The 19,779-nt window shown below is 35.4% G+C and overlaps 1 protein-coding gene across 3 annotated transcripts in view; it reads right to left on the minus strand.

Annotated features, from left to right (window-relative positions):
• Positions 1-586: 586 nt before the first annotated feature.
• The window catches only part of ATG2B (autophagy related 2B), a 47,108-nt gene continuing 27,915 nt past the window's right edge, over positions 587-19,779 (minus strand). For all 3 annotated transcript variants that reach the window (XM_082284289.1, XM_082284288.1, XM_082284290.1), the window contains 16 exons: positions 19,060-19,136; positions 18,650-18,820; positions 18,029-18,170; positions 17,033-17,235; positions 15,911-16,137; positions 15,188-15,296; positions 13,306-13,500; positions 12,661-12,762; positions 10,953-11,031; positions 9,926-10,130; positions 8,906-8,975; positions 7,873-7,955; positions 7,272-7,393; positions 6,939-7,093; positions 5,847-5,996; positions 587-5,074 (listed from right to left, as the gene is read on the minus strand). In XM_082284289.1, the coding sequence (XP_082140415.1) occupies positions 4,844-5,074; positions 5,847-5,996; positions 6,939-7,093; positions 7,272-7,393; positions 7,873-7,955; positions 8,906-8,975; positions 9,926-10,130; positions 10,953-11,031; positions 12,661-12,762; positions 13,306-13,500; positions 15,188-15,296; positions 15,911-16,137; positions 17,033-17,235; positions 18,029-18,170; positions 18,650-18,820; positions 19,060-19,136 (2,321 nt within the window). In that variant the 3' untranslated portion in view covers positions 587-4,843. The remainder of the gene's footprint in view (positions 5,075-5,846; positions 5,997-6,938; positions 7,094-7,271; positions 7,394-7,872; positions 7,956-8,905; positions 8,976-9,925; positions 10,131-10,952; positions 11,032-12,660; positions 12,763-13,305; positions 13,501-15,187; positions 15,297-15,910; positions 16,138-17,032; positions 17,236-18,028; positions 18,171-18,649; positions 18,821-19,059; positions 19,137-19,779) is intronic.

Here is a 19,779-nt window from a genome sequence, read left to right on the forward strand (position 1 = left end):
GTTGCTGTTTGACAGAATATTTATCCAGCCTTATACAGTGACCACCCCTCACCCCCCAAATTATAATATCATTACAAAACACAGGAGAAAATTGTTTACACCTGTCACATTCTTCTGGGATCTGGCACTGGCACCAGCACTTAATATTGACCAGTACTCAGAATTCTAAGATCTTTTTTCAGATGCTTGTAACCAAACACATGTGGGCATCAGAGAAGCATCCTGAAGGTAATTATTTTGCATTCTTCACAGGGTTGGGAAGCTAAAAAAGCTTTAAAAGTCTCCGCTAAATGCAGAGATAAGAAATACATTCTTAGTAACTAAATGCAGCAACAGGCCTCTGGGGGACACAGCATCTGATCATTCAGGTAGAGAGCTCTGCTGATGCACAACAGAAGTGGTTTCAGGTTATATCAGCCAGCTTAATTAATTTCCTACCTCTTGACCTCCATGCAATTTTAAAACTTTCTCTTTTTTAGTCAGTGTAATTTTTTTTGAGATACAACTCTTAGCTTTAACAGTTAATTCTGATACTTTGGGAGACTGTTTTCTGTGTCGGTTATATTCACAGGTAGAGAAAACCAACTCAAGGAACAAATTAAGATATTTATTTTTGTATTGTTACAAATTTGTAGGGGGATTTTCCATTAAATGTATTTAACAGACAACCTATTTGCACTCAGGCCTTTCAGCATTTTAATATGGTAAAATATATACTTTTGGTGCCATACAAATTATGGTTAAAAATAATTCTCAAGGACATACTGAGGGGACAAGAACTTTAAGCAAAATAACTCAAGTTGAAATAGTCAATTCCCTTCAACACTGGTTTCTATTTCATGACATTATGTTCTTTACACTAGCAAACTATATACAAACAATACCACAAAACTACTGTAAGTGCAAAAATGTAAAAAATATACACAAACATATACACAAATTGCTGTGTGTCTGTCTGAGCTACCTTACAATTAAGAAATCCAGTACAAATGCATGGTTTGTATTTATGTATTTGACTTGTAAGTATCTAATATTTAATTGTAAACAAGATTCAGCATGTAGAGCAACTTAAAACAGTTGTCAGAAGCTTAAATCATGAGGCCTGGAGACTGAAGAACTGTACACACTAGGATCCAAACTGACATACATACCCACACATTTTCTGACTTATATTGCAGGGGCATTTCAGGTATTTAAAAGATTTAGAAGTATTTATCTACTCTAAACAAATTCTTGGATTTCATTGTTTTACAAAATGCATACATTTCAATATTTAAAGGAAAATCAGTATCACATTTGCAGGTGTATGGATCATGTTTGGTAAGTGTCTTGCTCATAACCATTGAACAGCTTTTTGGTGTATTAAGAAACCTTTCTTGGCAACTCAATTAAGGAACAGTAAATGAAAGCAAGCAATGGATGTTCACAATCAACCACTTAGTGAGCAAACAGAAGCAGTCACGTCCCTTAAGCACAGATGAACTCACGTGGGATTATCCAGTGAGTCACTGACAATGCTGACCATTAGGCAAGTACACACAGGGTACACTGCACTGCTAAAAACCTGCAGGATTTAGAAGAGACAGTGGGAAGAAAATGGAAGCTGCCTTTGCATGGATGTGTTGATTTGCTGCTCTCAGTCACTGCTAAGATTCTTAGCAAGAATGGTTTGTTTGTTTTACAAAAGATGGCTGACTTTTTTTCAGGTATTTCCGAGGCACTCATCAATGTATTATTTGAAACGCCTGGATATTTAAGAAAACCCAGGATGACAGTTCTGTCTATTAGGATAGTGTTGGGCTAAGTAACAGGAATAGCACTAGTACTGTTAGAGTATTTGGAGAGAATTAAACATAGTCGATGCCAGTTTACAGCCTCTACAAATATGAAAACTGCCCATATCTATAGCAACTAATTTCAGTGGAAAATTCAAGTACAACAGTATTTTTGCCAATCTCCTTGTGCTAATGGAGAATACAGTAATGTTATCCATAAGCTTACCTTTCCAGGAAATATGTCCAGAGTCAAATGTCATCTTGTGTATTTTTTTAAGTGCTTGAAAACCCTTACAGTATTGAGCAGAGCATTTGATGAATCCCTTCTCATACATGACACTTCTTGATTTAAAACACAAGCCATGCCCTACAAGACACATTCTGCAAACTGGTCTTAATGTAAAGACTAGTTTGCTAAGTTTTGTGATTTTTTTTGTTTTTTTAAACATTTCAAACACTGCAACAATGCAGAATATACACCCAAAAATTAAAAAACTATTTCCAAAATAAAATGTTGAAAAAAATTTAGAATCAGTTTCACTGAAAAGGCTCAATAAAGTGCAAGCAGTAAATGAGAGGGTTTACATAGTGAAAAGTGATGTTTAATAAATTTGTACAATCTGTATTGCTGACAATGAGAGACACGCTATAAAAATGTTTTACCTTGACATCATGCCCTCATATAAAAATATATTCTAATTGCCTTGCAGTACAATCAGATCTTGACAGAATTGAAAAAGAAAAGAACACTGAAATGCCACCACTCCTTTTAAACAGTGTCTGAAAGGAAGAAAATATGTAGATTTATGCTACTGCAGTGTACTCTAATTAAGTGGATGAACTGGATTAGCTATTTACTAGTACTAGCTAATTACTAGTATAGTAATTGCCAATGAAAAAGATGCATTGCTACTTACTTGCATTGATTCACCACCACTTCTTGAGAAGGCATTCAGGAGGTGCCACACTGCAAACATGAAACTCATTCCTGTGCAAAATGCTCGTGCTTTGAGCTCTCACTAAAGCAGAGCTCTCTAATTACTGATATGCACTACAGCAAGTACTTTTACATCAAAAAATATTTTATGTTATTAAATCTGCAGGTATTTTTGCTTTAAAAAGCATCTCCTCCTGCTTGCAGCAAGTCATTTAACTGAAATAACCAGGTCTTCAAAGTGTACCACGAGTTCAACGATTCCAATGAATTGAAACAAAACTTTATAATATCACCTGTCACCCTATACAGCAATTTGTTTTTACCTGGAGCTTTGTTTTCTGAAAAATAATAAAGCAGACTGCAGAAGTCTTCCCAACAGAGAGGACATTTTCAAATCATTTACTGCTGAGCCAGATTCTTTGGTGTTCAGGAATAGCTATTGTAGTATCATGAACAAGCATGCAGTAGCATAACAAGCAGCGATTATTTTCCTTCATACACTCCTGTTTGTCCTGTAAGGCCCATCAGCAAAGTTTCTGCTAGTGGCAGGTACTAAACAAAGGGAGGGAAAATACCTCCTCATCATCCTTTGAGACTGGTATCTGATCAATAGTATCTGATGTCCCCCTTTCAGTGGGGATTTTCCACATGGCATATGGGCAGGATTTCCACTTATGACTAGCACAGAACTACGACAAACTTACTTACTGGCTAGTCATTCAAAGTTTAATCTACTGAAATTCAAAAGGAGTATTTTTCTATTCAAAAGAATCTTTACTTTTTATTCTCCAGTTTTTGCTAATACAAGACAAAAGAAGTTCATTATTGCACATCTATCGCCAAGACTTTTAACTGCCCCAAAATGGTGCAATGTCAGGTGCTTAATAAAGCTCTGTGGAGACCCTGGTCACCTACTAAACAGTAAATAATGTCAGTACCAACTTTGATTTTTGAAGTTTTGCTGTCCTTTTTTTAAAACCTCTCACCCATTCCCAGTTGCAACTAAAGGACCCCAAATACTCACTGTCAAATTATGATGACACACAACCTAAATTAAGAATACCTTGTGAGAGCAGCAACTTTGCAACAATATGAACTTTAAATAAAAGCAGATTACTGAAATAAAGTCTGTATAGCCTTTTAACTATGAAATTATGAAATAACGTTTTTACTTATGATTTTTCATTCTTACAAAGAACTGTTGGCAACAATTATAATTAATTGTTTTCCTGAAGAGTAGGCATTTTTAGCATTGTAATTAGTGTAACAGTAGACAAAAATGTTTTTACATATAATGAGTTTAAATAAATTTAAGACACTTTTCTGTAGGATCATCATCAAATGATGCTCTTTTCAATAATTTGTGTACGATTCTAAACCACATAAAGGATAATGCACATTACATTTTATTCACACTATAAAAAAAGCACAATATACAGGCCATATCCTTTAAAGTGCAACACAACAGAACATTTCTGTAACATTCAGGTTCTTCAAAAACCCACAAAAGTAGGTATTTAATATTTAGGAACAAATTCTCTCTGTAGGTGTATTGACACTGAATCTAAACCCTGAATGGTTATCAAGCTTGTCCTTGCTGTAAGTGCCACGCTAAAAGCGATGCTTATGACCACTAAACAATATTATCTTATCTGCTTCCATATTAGACAGCCTCATGTCTCACGTCCACAATGAAAGCTTTTATCCTCTAGTCAGTGAAGAACATCTGCAGAGCCCTTTACTGAAGACAGTTCTTTGACTATGGTCAGAAAACCTCTTTTAAGTCCACTTAGCTTCACTGTACAGGCTACTGCTTCAGATGTCAAATCTACCAAGAAAAATATGGTAAATGGAACAGAGCAAGCATGTCTCTGAGTTGGCAGCGCATGCTTCACTATGTTTGGCACTATCTACCAAATGTATTGGTAACACACAGTATAAGCACGTACCAATTTGCTTTTCACTTCATAAATCTTTTTTGGTTGGATGTTTTGCTAATAACAGTTGGAAAACCTCATTTGTTCCTGAGATGAACATGACAAAACAAAGTGAGCTCCATCTAAAGCTGCCAACAGGACATTCTTCTTCATTTCCAGCCTTGCTACCTGCCTGCTGAGCCAGATTTACAACCTCAATCCTCCCCAAGGCGCCATTTCTGAGACTCTTCTTGACGCACATCTGGCCTGATCTGGTTTCTCATTCCACCCAGAACGTTTGAGGTTGCCTCTGTTGCAACGATGAAAGGTTTCACCACAGTTGGTGGAATTTGGCGGAGGACTCCTCCTACTGCTCCAGTGACTCCTCTGTTCTCATGCTCACGAGCAGCAGTCTCATAGATGGTTTGGGCTGTGTCCGTAATCCCCTTTCAGAAAATAAAGGAAATCAGTTATACCGAAAAAGAAAAAGCATCCTCTCCTAGTTTTAAGGGAAATTTTAAACTGCACAGCATTTTTCTCCTTGGAGATTTGTATTATAACTGTACTAAATCAATACTGATATAAATATCCTTTAGTTCTTCTAATGAGGCTTAAAATAACACTCCTATGAACTTAGAGATGCAAATATTTCATGCAACTTCTGGTGGCACATCTTGCACATAAGGGAAGAAGCTGCGGGGTACTGTGAACTATTGAAAAACTCAGTTGACACCTTACTTCATAGACACTACATAAGGTGCAACCAACAAAGTAAAACACAAAATACAATAAAATCAGGTCAGCATTCTAATTTAAAATACACTGTCATAGTAGAGGAAGGTTTCACTTCTCTTAAATCCTGCACTATGCTTAAACACTACCTCCCTCAGAATTAACAGTAACTGCAAAGGTGGTCAAGCAGAAAGGGAAGGGAAGGACGGATGACACAGCACAGGAAATCAAGTGGCTCAGAATAATTGTAAACCATCCCAATGGAAGAGCACTCAAGTCCTGTTCACACTCATCTGCATGACATCTTAGCTTTTTTCTGCTTTATCCATTCCAGATTTCTGTTAGTTTATGATTATTGATGAAGTCTTGTTCAAAGCTGAAATCTCCTCCTCCATTTGGCCAGCCTAAACTAACATCTGTTATTTTATTCGCTGTTTTAGGAAATAATGCTTAATTTTGGTTCCCAACAATTGCTTCTGCACTCACCTCTTTCACAACACTGTACGCTTTGGCTACACCCTCCCGCAGGTCGACCGGCTGATGAGCCAAGCGATGGCGAGGGAACCGTTTGATCTTTTTCGCTTCAATGAAGGTAGGCCCTGGTGATACCATGTCATAAGCAGTTTCTGCAGCTGCCTGCACATGAGGAGCAAATGCATAACACCTGTTAGAGCACCCAAACACAAATTTAAGCTACTAATAGGGTGATGTCATTGAAATAAAGAATTCCCATTCCACAAATACTATTCATTTGCATCAGATTACGGTTTTGTACAAGAACTTCTGGAATGTGCAGCTCTATACATTAATTCCATAATTAAAAAATGAATGTTGTAGGTTTGGTTTTGTTGTCTCTTCAAAGGCATCCTCTAAACTGAATAAAATGCTCAAGACAGAAACTGAACATTTGATCAATGGTATTCTTACAAACACACAAGCACACATATAATCCCACCTGTGATTAATATCACTGTTTTTTTGACTATATATGTTCAAGCTTAGGCGCATATACTATTTTTGCAAGATTAGGTGGTAAAAGTGTATTTTCATTATATTTCCATATATTTTATATTAAGAAACATAAATTATTAACACTTCAATCCAAGATTACCTTGGGGTTAAATCCAGGAAGCTCTATAGACTTTGTGTAGATCTACAGAAAAAATACTTGCTTGGGTGTTTTAAAAAAAGGTAAGAATCTACTACTGGGTAATACACATGCACAAAGAACTCATCTTTCTCAATATCAGTGATTTTTTAGTGAGGCTGAACATTTTTGTATTAAATTGTACACTATAATATATTAAATATATTAAGAAACAAGCAGCACCTTGGGTCTTCAGAAGTATTTTAACACAATTTTCTAACCATTGTATTTGATGCCATAGTTCTCACCTCACAGACTGGTGCAAGCTCTACCCAGTCTCTGCTTTCCGATTTACACAGCTGTCCTTATTTTTTTTTTTTAATACATGCTTCCAAACTTAAATCTACAGCATTAAGATATTAGCTTAACCTAGAGCACTTACTGGTCACACCTCTCATTTTACATCTAACTTCAGGAGTAATATGCTCTACCTGTATAGTCTGAACCATTCTGTTTGTTAGCTCCAGTGCTGCCATCGCAGTGGAAGTACCAAAGGAAGCTGCTCCTCTTTGAAAGCCTCTGACAATACGACCATCCTTGCGGTACTGCTCTATTGGCAACCACACCAGATCTTTCAGACCTTGCACTGAAAATGAAGGCATAACACCAGTCAGAATGTTCTCTTAGATAAGCAGAATGCCTTGAAAGGAAGTGAAAACAAGAGTCAACATGGTTTGTGGTGGTTTTTTGAGGGGGAGAGGTGTTGTTTGGTTTTTAAAGAAACACATTCATATGTAGCTGAATAGAAGCAAGAATTAACTTACCTAACTGCACAAGTGAATGCATAGGCCCTACTCCTCCCAAAATTCCCGGTAGCTGGTTTTTCTTTATATCGTTAAGCCATTCACTGATGGCATAGGAGAACAATTTATCCACACCTAATAAACTAAAGTAAATAGAATTATTAATTTTTTTAAAACAGACAATTCCTAATAAAATATATACATTTATTATTCATCAAAGTAAAAGATGCCATTTAAACAAAAGGAAAGCTTTTTCAAGTGTCATCTTTTGCTGCTGTTGGCTAAGCCAAGCATTTCAAATGTATATGCTTCATAAAACAAACTCAAAACTGTATAATCACATCCAGTTCCATAGGAATTGAATATAAAACTAAAATTAAGAGTTGATCACCAAAACTAGCACATACATTAAATTCTGTTCTGAATTAGAAGTTCTTCTTGAATTATATATGTACTTCAAAAAACCCTAGAATCAAGAAATATTTGTATGGTCAAAAAGCATTTTGGATTTTAGACGGGCATCTTAACAGAAAATTTGCTTTGCATTTGCCATGCTCAGTTATTCCCCATAAACTTGTTCAATTTGCAATAGCAATGCTGATCTACATTCTGATAAACTTACCCGTGTCTGTAACAAAGCCTCTTCAGCTTTAATTCTGAGCAGTTCAACTGAGCAAGCCCAATAAGAATCCCAGCTAGTGTTCCCTGTAAGTGAAATATTTTGTTATCACATAAATTTACTCAACCCATACAACCTGTGAGAAATAATTTCATCATCTCAACTCTTACTCACAGGTATTCTGTCTAAACATTCTCCCCCAGTCTCCCCAAATGCTATTTGTTACAATGCTATGAATCATGTCATACGGAAACTTGAAAAAAGGAAACTTGGCTTAACCTGCCACTGCAAGAAAAACACCTGGATACGAGAGGGCTTCTTCAGAAATAATAAGCTGTAGTAAATTATGTAAACATAGCTCTGGCTTTAGTGTGTTCCAGTCATTCTAAAGCTACCATATTTCATGTTTTGACTTCTGATAGCCAGGCAAATTCAAGAAGTTGCTGCTTTCACTTTCCCATATTTTCTTGATTTCTTGATTTCCCATGACAAAGTACAACTCTTGTTGTGCAAACAGGATTTTTTGATGTCTGCTTCTAAACTCAGTGTGATAAAGAATGCATATTTTAACAAGAACCATGAACATTTTTTTCATCTGTAATAGATTCTGCCATTGCCACAGACTGCAAGGAAAGCAAACAAGGACAACAAACAACAATATTTTATTCTGGCATTAATGAAGAAAAAGTTAAATAAAATGCACGATTCTGGCATCAGACAGTGGTGTCATACTTTGAGGGGCACTGCAGCTCTATGCTATGATTTCAAGCCAATCACTGAGCTCATAAATGTGACAATCAAGTTCCAGCCTGAGTTAATCATATGTGGGGGATCCATGCCCAAATTTTCCAATTAAAAGTGAAACAAAGCTTTACTGAAACTAAAGGGGAAAAAAAGTGTTCTAGATTTTATCATTATCACATCCTTAATTAGTAGTGACCATAAAAATATACCCCAAATAATGGGGAGCAGGGAGGGGAAAGCAAAACAAGCAACATCAAATTTTTGTTCTAGAGCATCAGCATTATACACACACCTGATCCATTGATACATGCTTGCCATGGTAATCGAGCCGTATTGGAACTTCTGAGGTAAAGCGAAATTCTCTGGGACATACAAAGAAAATATTATAGTGAGAAACATGAAAAGGAAATAAAATTATTCTTCTAAAAAGAAACTCATGGCTCCCCATCCTCCTGGAATAAGATGTCATACCTTTTTTTGTAAACCATAAATTCTTTAGTTACTGTGTTAGTACTTCAGAATAAATTTACAAAATACAGTGGCAAATTCAGCTTTTCTTGGTTTATTCACATCTAGTTCAGATTAGCATTTCTAATAAATTTAACAATCCTGCAAATGTGCTACTAATCCTGCAAGTGAGCATCTCTATGTTCAAACAAACACACACCCACAAAATGATGGTTCTGTGGGCAAAATTTAGTCCTGCAAGTGGAACTTGATAAAAAATTCTGTTGGTAATATATGTGGTGAAATAGAACCACAGCCATGCTAATGCAATTTAGCTCTGCACTGCGTACCACAGCACACATCTATTGTTAGAGGCACTTATGATCTGAATGCACATGAAAAAACTTCTGTATAACAAGCTACAATTTTCATAGTCACTTCTCAGTCAGGGCTACATTAGACTTCCTCTTGTGATATTTTAATTCCATACCTCTCTTCCATGACATCCTTATATGCTCTTAGTTTATATACTCGCATCTCTGATTATATTAGATCTAATTTATAGTTAGACATAAGAGTACAAACACTGCTCTTTTTATGCATTTGTAAAACATATCATTACTGGTTCTGTATGTGGTGAAGATTTAATTTTTATTTCCTTGTGCACAGTAGTGTGCAAAAGTTAATAAAAATCACTGGTGAACTTCCAGTGATAGAAACAAATATATTTGCTTTCCACAACCAGCCAATAAACAAACAAAAAAAATGCACCTTGCCCTAAGGTCTGATAGTTTATCACCACACTTTCTTAAAACATTCAGCAGAATAGCTATGTGTCACTTGAAATTTTGTAACAAAAGTTTACCTGAAAAATACTGGCTGATCATTGTATGACGTCGTTTCTTGTGAGAAATGATCATTATCTCCATTAACCACATCCATAGAATCAATGCTGCCATTTTCATTTGCTTGCTTGTGTGATGAAAAAGAAATGACTGGACTTGGCTCCTTAAGGCTGCTGACATGCCTAGGCAAACTACACGTAACTTCAGCACCAGGAGACTTTTTAACTAAGAAAAGAAGTTATACACAGTTGAGTGACTCATATTTTTCACAGTGATTTCAGAAAGATTGTATTTATACAATTACTGTGTCCTTAGTAAGTTCTAATGCTCATTAGTAGGAATTACTAGCAGGGCAATATTTAAATTCTCTTAGTTATTAATAAAAGCTATTACATGCAGCTTATGTTGAGGTTTGTGCATCAGCATAAATAATGCATCTGGATCTAATGGCAGTATTGCACAGGGCTTCATCACCTATGCATTTCAGCATGACATCTCAACAGAAATAGGTATAGCTTCTAACAAATGCCCAAATATAGTTAATAGTGGAAATGTGCTTTCCAATATATACTGCTTTTGCATCAGATAGTATAATTGATTAGAAGTACTGCTTCAACTGCATACATACATCATTTAATACCTCTGGCATAAAACAGTACGTTTGTCTAACAGCTTGAAGTTGTCTAACAGAGTTCAAGTTTATAAACAAGCAGCACAATGTATTTGTTTTATCTACTAATAACTCCCAATAGCATATACACAGTCCTCAACTTTTTTAAAAGCTCTTATTAAATATGCTCCAATTTTGGTTAAACCTTCTATAGAATTAAGATTCCAGGTGTTGAAGACCTTCGTTCACATTTATAAAATAAAAAGCTTAAATACCTAAAGCTTCTGTGTTCTAAAGAACCAGTCATTAATGTTAGTGCTCAAACCCCCAAACAAGTTTTTATACACACAAGATTCACATGTGAATTTATAGACACGTACAAAAATTAAAGGAGAAGGAAGTGGCACTATTATGTTAGGTTTTTTTTAGAAATATACCTTCAGGATCTGGAGTAACTAAGAGTTCTACTTCTGTAGAAAGGCTAGTGAAAAAGTCCTTCAGGAAAAACAAGGCATCCTAATGGCAAAAATGAAAATACAATCAGGTTAAAATAAATACAAAGACACAACTCTCTAAAAACATTACCTACTATTCCAGCTCTATTTCTATGCAGATATGAAACAAAAAAAATTTTTTGATTTTGAACCTTTAACATATGCACAAACCACATAGAAATGTAGGACAGAAACCAGGAAGACCCTCTTGGCCAATGCACCTTGCTTCATATAATAGGATTTCATGATCTATCTAGCTCTGTCTTAAAAATTCAGGGTTATTTTTGTCATTTCTACTTTCATTTTGGAGACTGGTCCAGAACACAGGTGTTTTAATGGCTATAAACCTTTCCCTGATTTGCAGTAGAAGGTAAGTATAGTTTATATTGTTCTCTAATACCGTCAAAGTCAATCAAATAATTACAAATCAAGTCTCATCACTGCTTCATTAAAAGTCATTAATATCTACGGTATTAATGTCTTAATGATGTCTTAAAGGTATTACATCCCAGTTTCTTTTTTGGACAGATGCATCGCACTGGTGCCTTATTCATCCTATCATTGATGACACCTGGACTTTTTTTTCCATTTTTACTTCCAGCTGGTAAGAATGACAGCTTAAGCAGTAATAACAAATATTTCTAATATGACTACATGCAGCCCTGTGCTTCCAAAAAGCTGTGGTTAATTTCATAGAAGTCGTAAAGGTGAATTTTGTTTATGGTTTAAAGGATGAAAGACTTGAAAAAGTAACCAAGAGGGAACACATTTCCTTCCTAGATGGTAGTATTTCCAGGCTATTTTTTTCTAGATGAAATTATTGCAAACTAGATAGAGTTCAATTTTGCTAACAGCAAAAGGTAAACCTGGTCTCCAATGTGTGTTGAAAGAAAGAAAAAGTAGGTAACGGAAATCCTAATTATGTTCTTAAAAAACCTAAACCCCACGTATCTCTCTGCAGATGACAAATTAAGGAAGAAATGCCTCAACAGAGTAATAACTGCACTTTACATTTGCCTGCACAAACATATATAGCTCTTACTGGTTTAGAAAAAACCCAAATATTTCTTGAATATATCAAAAATACCTTGCACAAAGGCCTGCTAAAGAAAGTAAAACAATTTCTGTTCTTCCTGCCACTGCAGCTGATAGCAAGACAAAGCCTTCAAGTTATTAGAAGCATTTCCTGAGTGCCAAGCGCCCTTGACTAACATGTTGTGAACCACTTCTAGATTAATTATTAACCTTTTTCAATTAAAAACAATGAAGTCGCTTCATGAACAAACAAAACCAGACCACTAAAGAATAAGTAGTTCTTTTTAAAAGCTGTGATTTCAAACCCTTTGAGATTATCAGAAGTTTCAGGAGGAAAACTTACTGAGCAAACAGCTTTACCTAAAGATATTCTTAGTTTTTAAATAAAAAAATCTAGTCTTTGTATTAGCTGGAGCAGAAAGGAAAGGAAAGGAAGTTCTAGCATGGATATAAATGGAACAACAGAGATTCAAAGATTAAATAAAAAAGGTATCACACCAAGAAAACGTAAAACATAAAATATGTATGATGGCTAAAAGTATCTGGGTTAAAAGAAATCCCAAGTATAATCAAATAAAGAAAAAAAATTGCTTTTTTTTGCACTGGCACAACCCACCTGGTCAATATTGAGGCGAAGTGGCATTAGTGAAACACGTAAACAACACTCCTGTGGGGATCTGCCAGACTCTGGACGGACATGCAATGCTTTAACTGTCAACTGAAAAAAACCCAACACAATTATTAAATCTCAGAACACCAGCCAGGAAAAGCTTTTACTGCAAAACCTCAGTACTAGTATGATTCCACTTAGCAATTACAGTATTGAATAAAAACTTACTCTGAATGTTATAAAAAAATAAAGTTAAAAGAAACTCCCCAAAAAATTAATAAATCCTTTTTAGAACCAGTAAGACTACTGTATACCATAAAAATACAAATCTGCATGTGTAGTGAAAAGTGAATGTCTGCTTGTATCATTACTGATACAAGCAGACATTTGCTCAAAACCAAATTGTGAAAGCTACCAAAATAGTCCTGACAGTCTCAAACCCATTAATACCTGATGTGCTAACATTCAAACTGACTTTTGAATTAGTTTCAATATCCACAAAGAGTCAAGCAAATAACAATTAACAAATTATATTACTTCAGTGTTCCACGAACTCACGTTTCTGCTTCTGCAAGATTAAGTGTACATGGCCCCCAAAACGATAGTTCAACCACTGTAATTGTAACAAATTAACATATTTCATAGCTATACCATGTTTGAATGTGCTTTTCTGGGCATCTCCTTACTGCAGTAGAGATAGAGAAATTTATTCATCTGTGATGTTGCTAAGCGATCTCTGATCTCCAGGTCCTGAACAATAAAAACTTGTCGTGACACTGGCTGCTCCAACAGACAGGATTCACCTTCTGCACCACCTGGAGGATACACCTCATGCTGGAATTTCACCTTTTAAAATGGAAAGCCAGCATAATCAGTTTCATCAAAAACAACATTTAACAGCAGAATACTTCTTTAAAAAATAAACAGAAAACCAGGAAAGCACACCACACATAAGAACTTTTAAAGCTGTCTACTGTTATAAATTTACAGAAATGATATTAAGATTTCTGAAACTATTCAGGTTTTTACATATCTAGCACTAGAAATCTTCCAATTTCTAGTTGTGCAGATGTTCGTATTTTAGTGTGCAAATTCAAGCAAAACCAAAAAGTCTGTATAAGATAAGGAACTAATTTCACTTTTTTTTAACATTCACTCATCTTTTTCTTCTCAATCCTGGTATCTTTCTCACCTCAAGGTGAAGCCTGGACCAGGCAATCTTGCAAGTCTTGAATCCTGCACCCTCTAACACTTAAGAAAAAAAATGTTGCTTCCCTACCAACTGACTTCTCAAGTGGCTTCTTGTGGTCGTTTCCTTCTTTTTACTCACTTTACTCCATTAATATTCTAATTCAGTATTTTTCTTAAATTCTAAGTTATCTTCATCGGGTGACCCCTTGATGTAGCTCGCATTTCCAGCCGTGGTGACCTACAAACCATCCCCTGTCCGCCCCAGCGCACGCCGCATCCCGGCCGGCAGTGGAACGCTGCTGAGCGCACACAGCGAGCGCGGCAGCGGCCTCTGCCGGCACGGCCCCGAGATCCAAGGCAACACCGTTCGTGACCCCTTCTGTTCTCCTTCATTTCTTTAAACATTACTATTAAGCCTTGTACCATGAGGAAGTAGGGAAAAAAACCTTTATATCACTTCATGCTAACACCAACCCTCATTAAATATCTGCAAACTAAGAGATGGCTATAATTCTACACAGGAAGTTTTCCAGGTGGAATTTTAAAGGCTTCCCTTTTTCTTCTTTTTTACTGCAATGTCACGTTTTTTCTAGAAAAGGCTACCTTAAGTATCACATTTCTGGCAAGCTTAAAGTGCTAATGGGATGAATTTTAAGTTTTGGAAATGCACACAGACTACAAAAGGCCTTTATTTTTATGTAGAGCCTTTCATTCTTATGAAAACATTTGAAAAAAATCTTATTTTAAAAAGATTCTGTTATTGGTCCATTTGACATGAAATATGTTTAACTCCTCACCAATACTATTCACAGCACCAGTAAAAGAGCATCTAGTTCCTATGTTAGAGCTAAGCACAGCTTTAAAAAAAACAGTAAGATACTTATGCCTGAAGGGTGCTAAATATGTTAGGGGAAACAAAGGAACAATACTCTGATACAACTAGATGTTATTTCATATCCAGTTACCAAACTGATACACTGAGTATTCCCAACAGATCTACATCTTGCTTATTTGGTGAGAATACGTAATTCCATAACAGGTGTATCTATTCAGAATGGAACCCAAGAGAGAAAAACAAAACATCAGTTGTAAAACTTGTTTATAATGAACAAAAACTTTTAAGAATATTGTAATGGATATCCTTCATCTTTAGAAACAAGCTTATTCAGCAAGTAAGTATTATGCTAATGCTAACAGTTTTGTTAAACAAATTCTACCTTCATCACCATCAAAGTGATTGCTTAGATGTAGATACTGTTGAAAGATATAATACTGAATTCTAAGGAGTATAACACATAAAGATATCCACACACAGAGAGTCATGGCTGTTTCTGTCATTCACCTTGCTTAACTGTATTTCCATTAGGAAGTCTGGGTTTCTTCCTCTTCCTCCACATGCTGTATTCCGTCCATGCCTTGTTGGTGTATGAGAAGGAGAACTATGGGGACTTCTGGGGAAATAAAAAGGAAAAATAGGCTTTTGCAGATCAAAGTTATCCCACTGTTAATATAAAATGAAATGCACTGGATGTAACTTATTACTATTTTAATGATATTCAAAAAAACTTGGAAATTTCTTTTTGTTCAAGTAATATATACCTAAGCAGAATGCTAGGTGTATGTATCCCACCAAATTAACATTCATAAAACATTTCCTTAATTTTGGCTGTGATAATTTTACTCTTTAGTTTACATGACATCCTGTAAATCTGACTCTTATGCTCCTTAAGCCCTGACCTCTTTAGGAAAATTTGACTTCTAATACTACCCTAAAACAAAATGCATCCTTCCATTCCCCCCAAAAAAATCAGCAAAATCAAACCCAGTTTGTCCAGGTTAAGACACGGAGAAATACACCCTGATTTGTGAAGTTAAACTGAATAAGATTCTAGATGATCTTTAAAATCCCTTCCAATCCAAACCATTCTATGATTGATTCCTTGTGAGAAGGGAGCCAAGAAGCAAGCAAGGGAGACTTGAGACTGAACAATAAGATTACTCCGAATCAAAAGAAAATTAAGTATTTCTAAATCTTCTAATCCACATAATTAGATCAAACACTTACATGAAACTTTTAGCTGGAGAAGTTGGTGGTGCAGTTCCAAAATCCCTTCCGCCATAAAGATGCCAAATAAGAGATAATTCCTTTACAACATAGCGTACAAGAGGAACAGGAAAATGAAGGGGAGCTTTGCTTGTATCCGTTTTTTTTATAGGTTGGCTGAAATGATTTTCCTTTATAACAATTGCATCATCAACCATTATTTTTATAACTGGCTCTTCCTCTTTTTCCTAATTTAAAAAAAAAAAGCATATAGCACTGAGAAGGTGATAGCATTGAGAAGGTGGAATCTTTCTTTATTGAGATGTCTAAATCTTTCCTATGAAAAGGAAAACTTTACTGTCTTCTAAAGTTTATACAACAAATGATTGGTTTAGAAGTGTTTTTTATAAAGACAAAAGCATATGAAAGAAAAGTAGAAGCTCCAAAGTAGTTAAAAACAACAATAAAAAAACCCAAACCAAAACAAAAAACTTCCCCACCCAAACTATAAACAAAGGCTACCCTATTAGCACTGTCGGAAACAAAAAAGCTCAACTATAACTGGCAAAGTACAGCCTCTAATCAGAGACCCAGGAACTGCTTCTATCTATTAAGAAGAATACCACCAGAAAACATGAACCCAGTGCAGAGGACAGAGACAGTGGTGTAAAGTGACACACAAGCTTTTCTCTGAGGTTTGGCAAGGACCTTGGGTCCTTAGAAACATTGAGAGCTTGGATTAAGAGAGAAATGAACAGAAGACAGGAAGACATGCAAAGCTGCTGTTTTGATAAATGCTGGTTTTTGCTTAACACATTTTTTTCCTAAGTATGCCATTATTGTAAGCCAAAATGACAATGATTAAATATGGCTAAAATGTAGGAAAACTGCCAATACAGCTTAATGTAACATTCAGATCAGAGAACAATTACATAGTGCTGAGATACAGAAAAATCTCATCTATTTTAAAGTACTTGCACTCATTCCTAACAGTAACAACGCGTAAATTCCTTTCAATCAGAAAAACTTCAGTAAGCAACCACGGAAATCTATAAAATCTAATTTGTCCAAGTTTTACATAGGCTTTTCTCTAATTCAGTTTATATATGGATCTTTTTTTTAGTAATTTTCAAAGGAACTTACAGCAACAGCAACTTTAGGTGCGAAAAGAATGCAGAAATCATCACTTTCTGCTGGAACATCTCCCATGGCCTCACTTAACAGGTGATGAGTAAATGAAGCATAAGTGGGACTTGGCTCTTGTGAGACATTTCCACTTTCATCTGGAAACAGGAAGAGATCTGAGCAAGATGGTTCCTGAGTTTGAGATTTGTCATCCAAAACCCCTGGGAGTCGAAGGAGGGTTGAGAAAAAACATGTTTCAGTGGAAAAACCCTTACAAAATATGAAAACTAAGTTTAATTCATGTTTGTTACTTCAATTATATCAAGGAAATTTGCTTATTATATCTTGAATCAATTCCTACTACGAATAAAATACAATTCTCAAGTTTCTCATTCTAGTAGTAAGACCACAGCATCAAAAACTTTCAGTACTACAGTGACTGCTCACCTTCCACCACAGAAAACACCACCAGACGTTATGGAAATAGTAATGGAATAGAAATCTATTTGCAGTACAAGATCTTATTAAATTTAAACCTGAATTACACTCCAGCCATGATACAGAAGCCATAATGCTATGATAAAATCAACTCTCTTCTTCTATCTGCTAATTCAAAAAATTCTTCATAGCTTGAAGTTCTTCCTGTGACTCGGAACTGCACCATCTTCCTGGACTATCTTCATACACAGAAGAGAGGTCTTTGATTCCATCACACTAACTTATACTCCTACAGAATTTGGGGTCTTGACAGAGTCCCAGAGTGAGATTTCTTCCTTGCCACTTTCAGTACCTCAGTAATGTGTATTTGACTAGAATCTCAAAGTACTTTTGCATTATTATTATTAGAAGCAAGAATCCCTTCCAAAGTTTTGTGCTAGTTTGAAGACTTCAGACATCCTAAGTACATGCTCCCATTCTTATTGCAGCATCTCAACATACACAAAACTTTCAATGCCACTTTCTTTCCAGAGAAGCTGTACTTTAAATGTAGGTAGGCCTTCAGAGGATTCTTACCATTAGACTCTTGCTTCATGGCAGAAGCAGTCTGTTGAGTCTCAATTTCTTCCATTGCATCACTCATCAAATCCCGTAAAATCTGCTGCTCTGATTCAGCAAGGCCTGGTCCGTGGGAAGATGGTTGGCTAAAGGTCTCTACCTGTAGGAGAGGAACTATACATAGTTACATCTCAAAGACAACAAATGCCAAAAAAGGTTTTGATAGAACAGCTTGGTTCACAGCTCTTCAACTGTGAGAAAAAACACTAACTTGTTAAATAGTCAAGTGATCTGAAACACCAAGTTGGATGATTCATAAAGTAGGTTAGAACATTATGGTTCAGGGTACTTAGATCATCACAGTACATGGACACCTCGTATTTGTCCTGGAATTTTCTTCTTTAGATAAGAATAAAGTACAAGAGGTAAACAGCACAAAATATTTTACAATATTTAGTGACCAAAGTAGAAAAAACTCCAAAACTTTATTTTAACTCTGAAATATATTTTAAATTAGATACAATCTGTTCATTTCTTTGCAGGAAACCTCACATTATTTGTAAATAGAACAAGGATTAAAATTAAAAAATATCACCAAGAAGCAGAAAGTTAAGTTGCTATCATTTTGCCATTCTATACCTTCATTTTTGGCTTGCTAACTCCACGTTTAACTTCTGTCTTAGTGGGTGGATGTAAATCACCATAACTTGCAATATATTGTATGAGATTCATTAGTGCAGCACACGAATCAGAGCAGGTACGAATATGGATTACATCACTGGAACAGTGCAGCTCAAAACGTGGCTTAGTCTAGACAGCAACAACGAAAAGACAAGAATACACTTCAAATTACCCTAAAGTTCCATAAAAATAGCACATACAGAGATGTTTTTAAATTATTTTACTTAACTAGTCAGAAAAGGAGTTTAAAAAAAAAATACAAGTAAACTGAAAAACCTTCCTTGATTTTAAGTATAATAAAGTAATTTTCAAATCACAATCTCTCATGAAGATTTTACATTTTATTTTGTTTGTTATTAAATACTTACTCTTTCTCCATCAGAATCAGATTTCACTGCTGTAATGGTTAGTTCCAGCAGTCCCATATCCATAACACGAACATAATCTGAAATATGATAATTAAAAAAATACTAAGACAATAACAAACACCATATACCTATCACTATAAAACCATTAAAAGCAGCATGAGCTGTAAAGGAATCTGTTTTATCAAAACCTTTTGTATCTCTGCATTTCCTTCTTTTATGAGAATTACTTTCAGATTTCAAGTTTCAGCTACTCAAATCAAGAACTTGAATCTTTTCAATCCAAAATATCACTCCCACTACCACCATCTGTGTGCAGTGTAATCTTTTAAGATATTTATCCTCATTCCATCTGTGGGAGTTAAGAGAAACCAAGGCACACAGAAGCTGAATGACTAAACATTCAATCAATTTTTTAGTTGAAGTGAGAGAGAACACATGTTCATATTGTACTAATCTTTCAGTGCCATGAATAACTTATTTGCCCTCTTTTGTTGTTTAAATAGAACAGGCATACCTTTACTGTGCCCCCTACTAGAGATCTTTTACCTAAGCTAAATACATGTTTGTGGGCACAAGGTTTTATTATTTCTCCAATTCATTTGTTAAATATTGATTCAAGTTCCTCAGTCCTTAAAGGCTCTTACTATTTGAATGAGAGCAACCCAGTTGGTATGATTCTTTTGAGAACCTAGAACTTTGTGCCATATAGCACCTTTCAAG

Source organism: Coloeus monedula (assembly GCF_965178545.1).
Source record: "Coloeus monedula genome assembly, chromosome: 6".
Taxonomy (NCBI): Eukaryota; Metazoa; Chordata; class Aves; order Passeriformes; family Corvidae; genus Coloeus; species Coloeus monedula.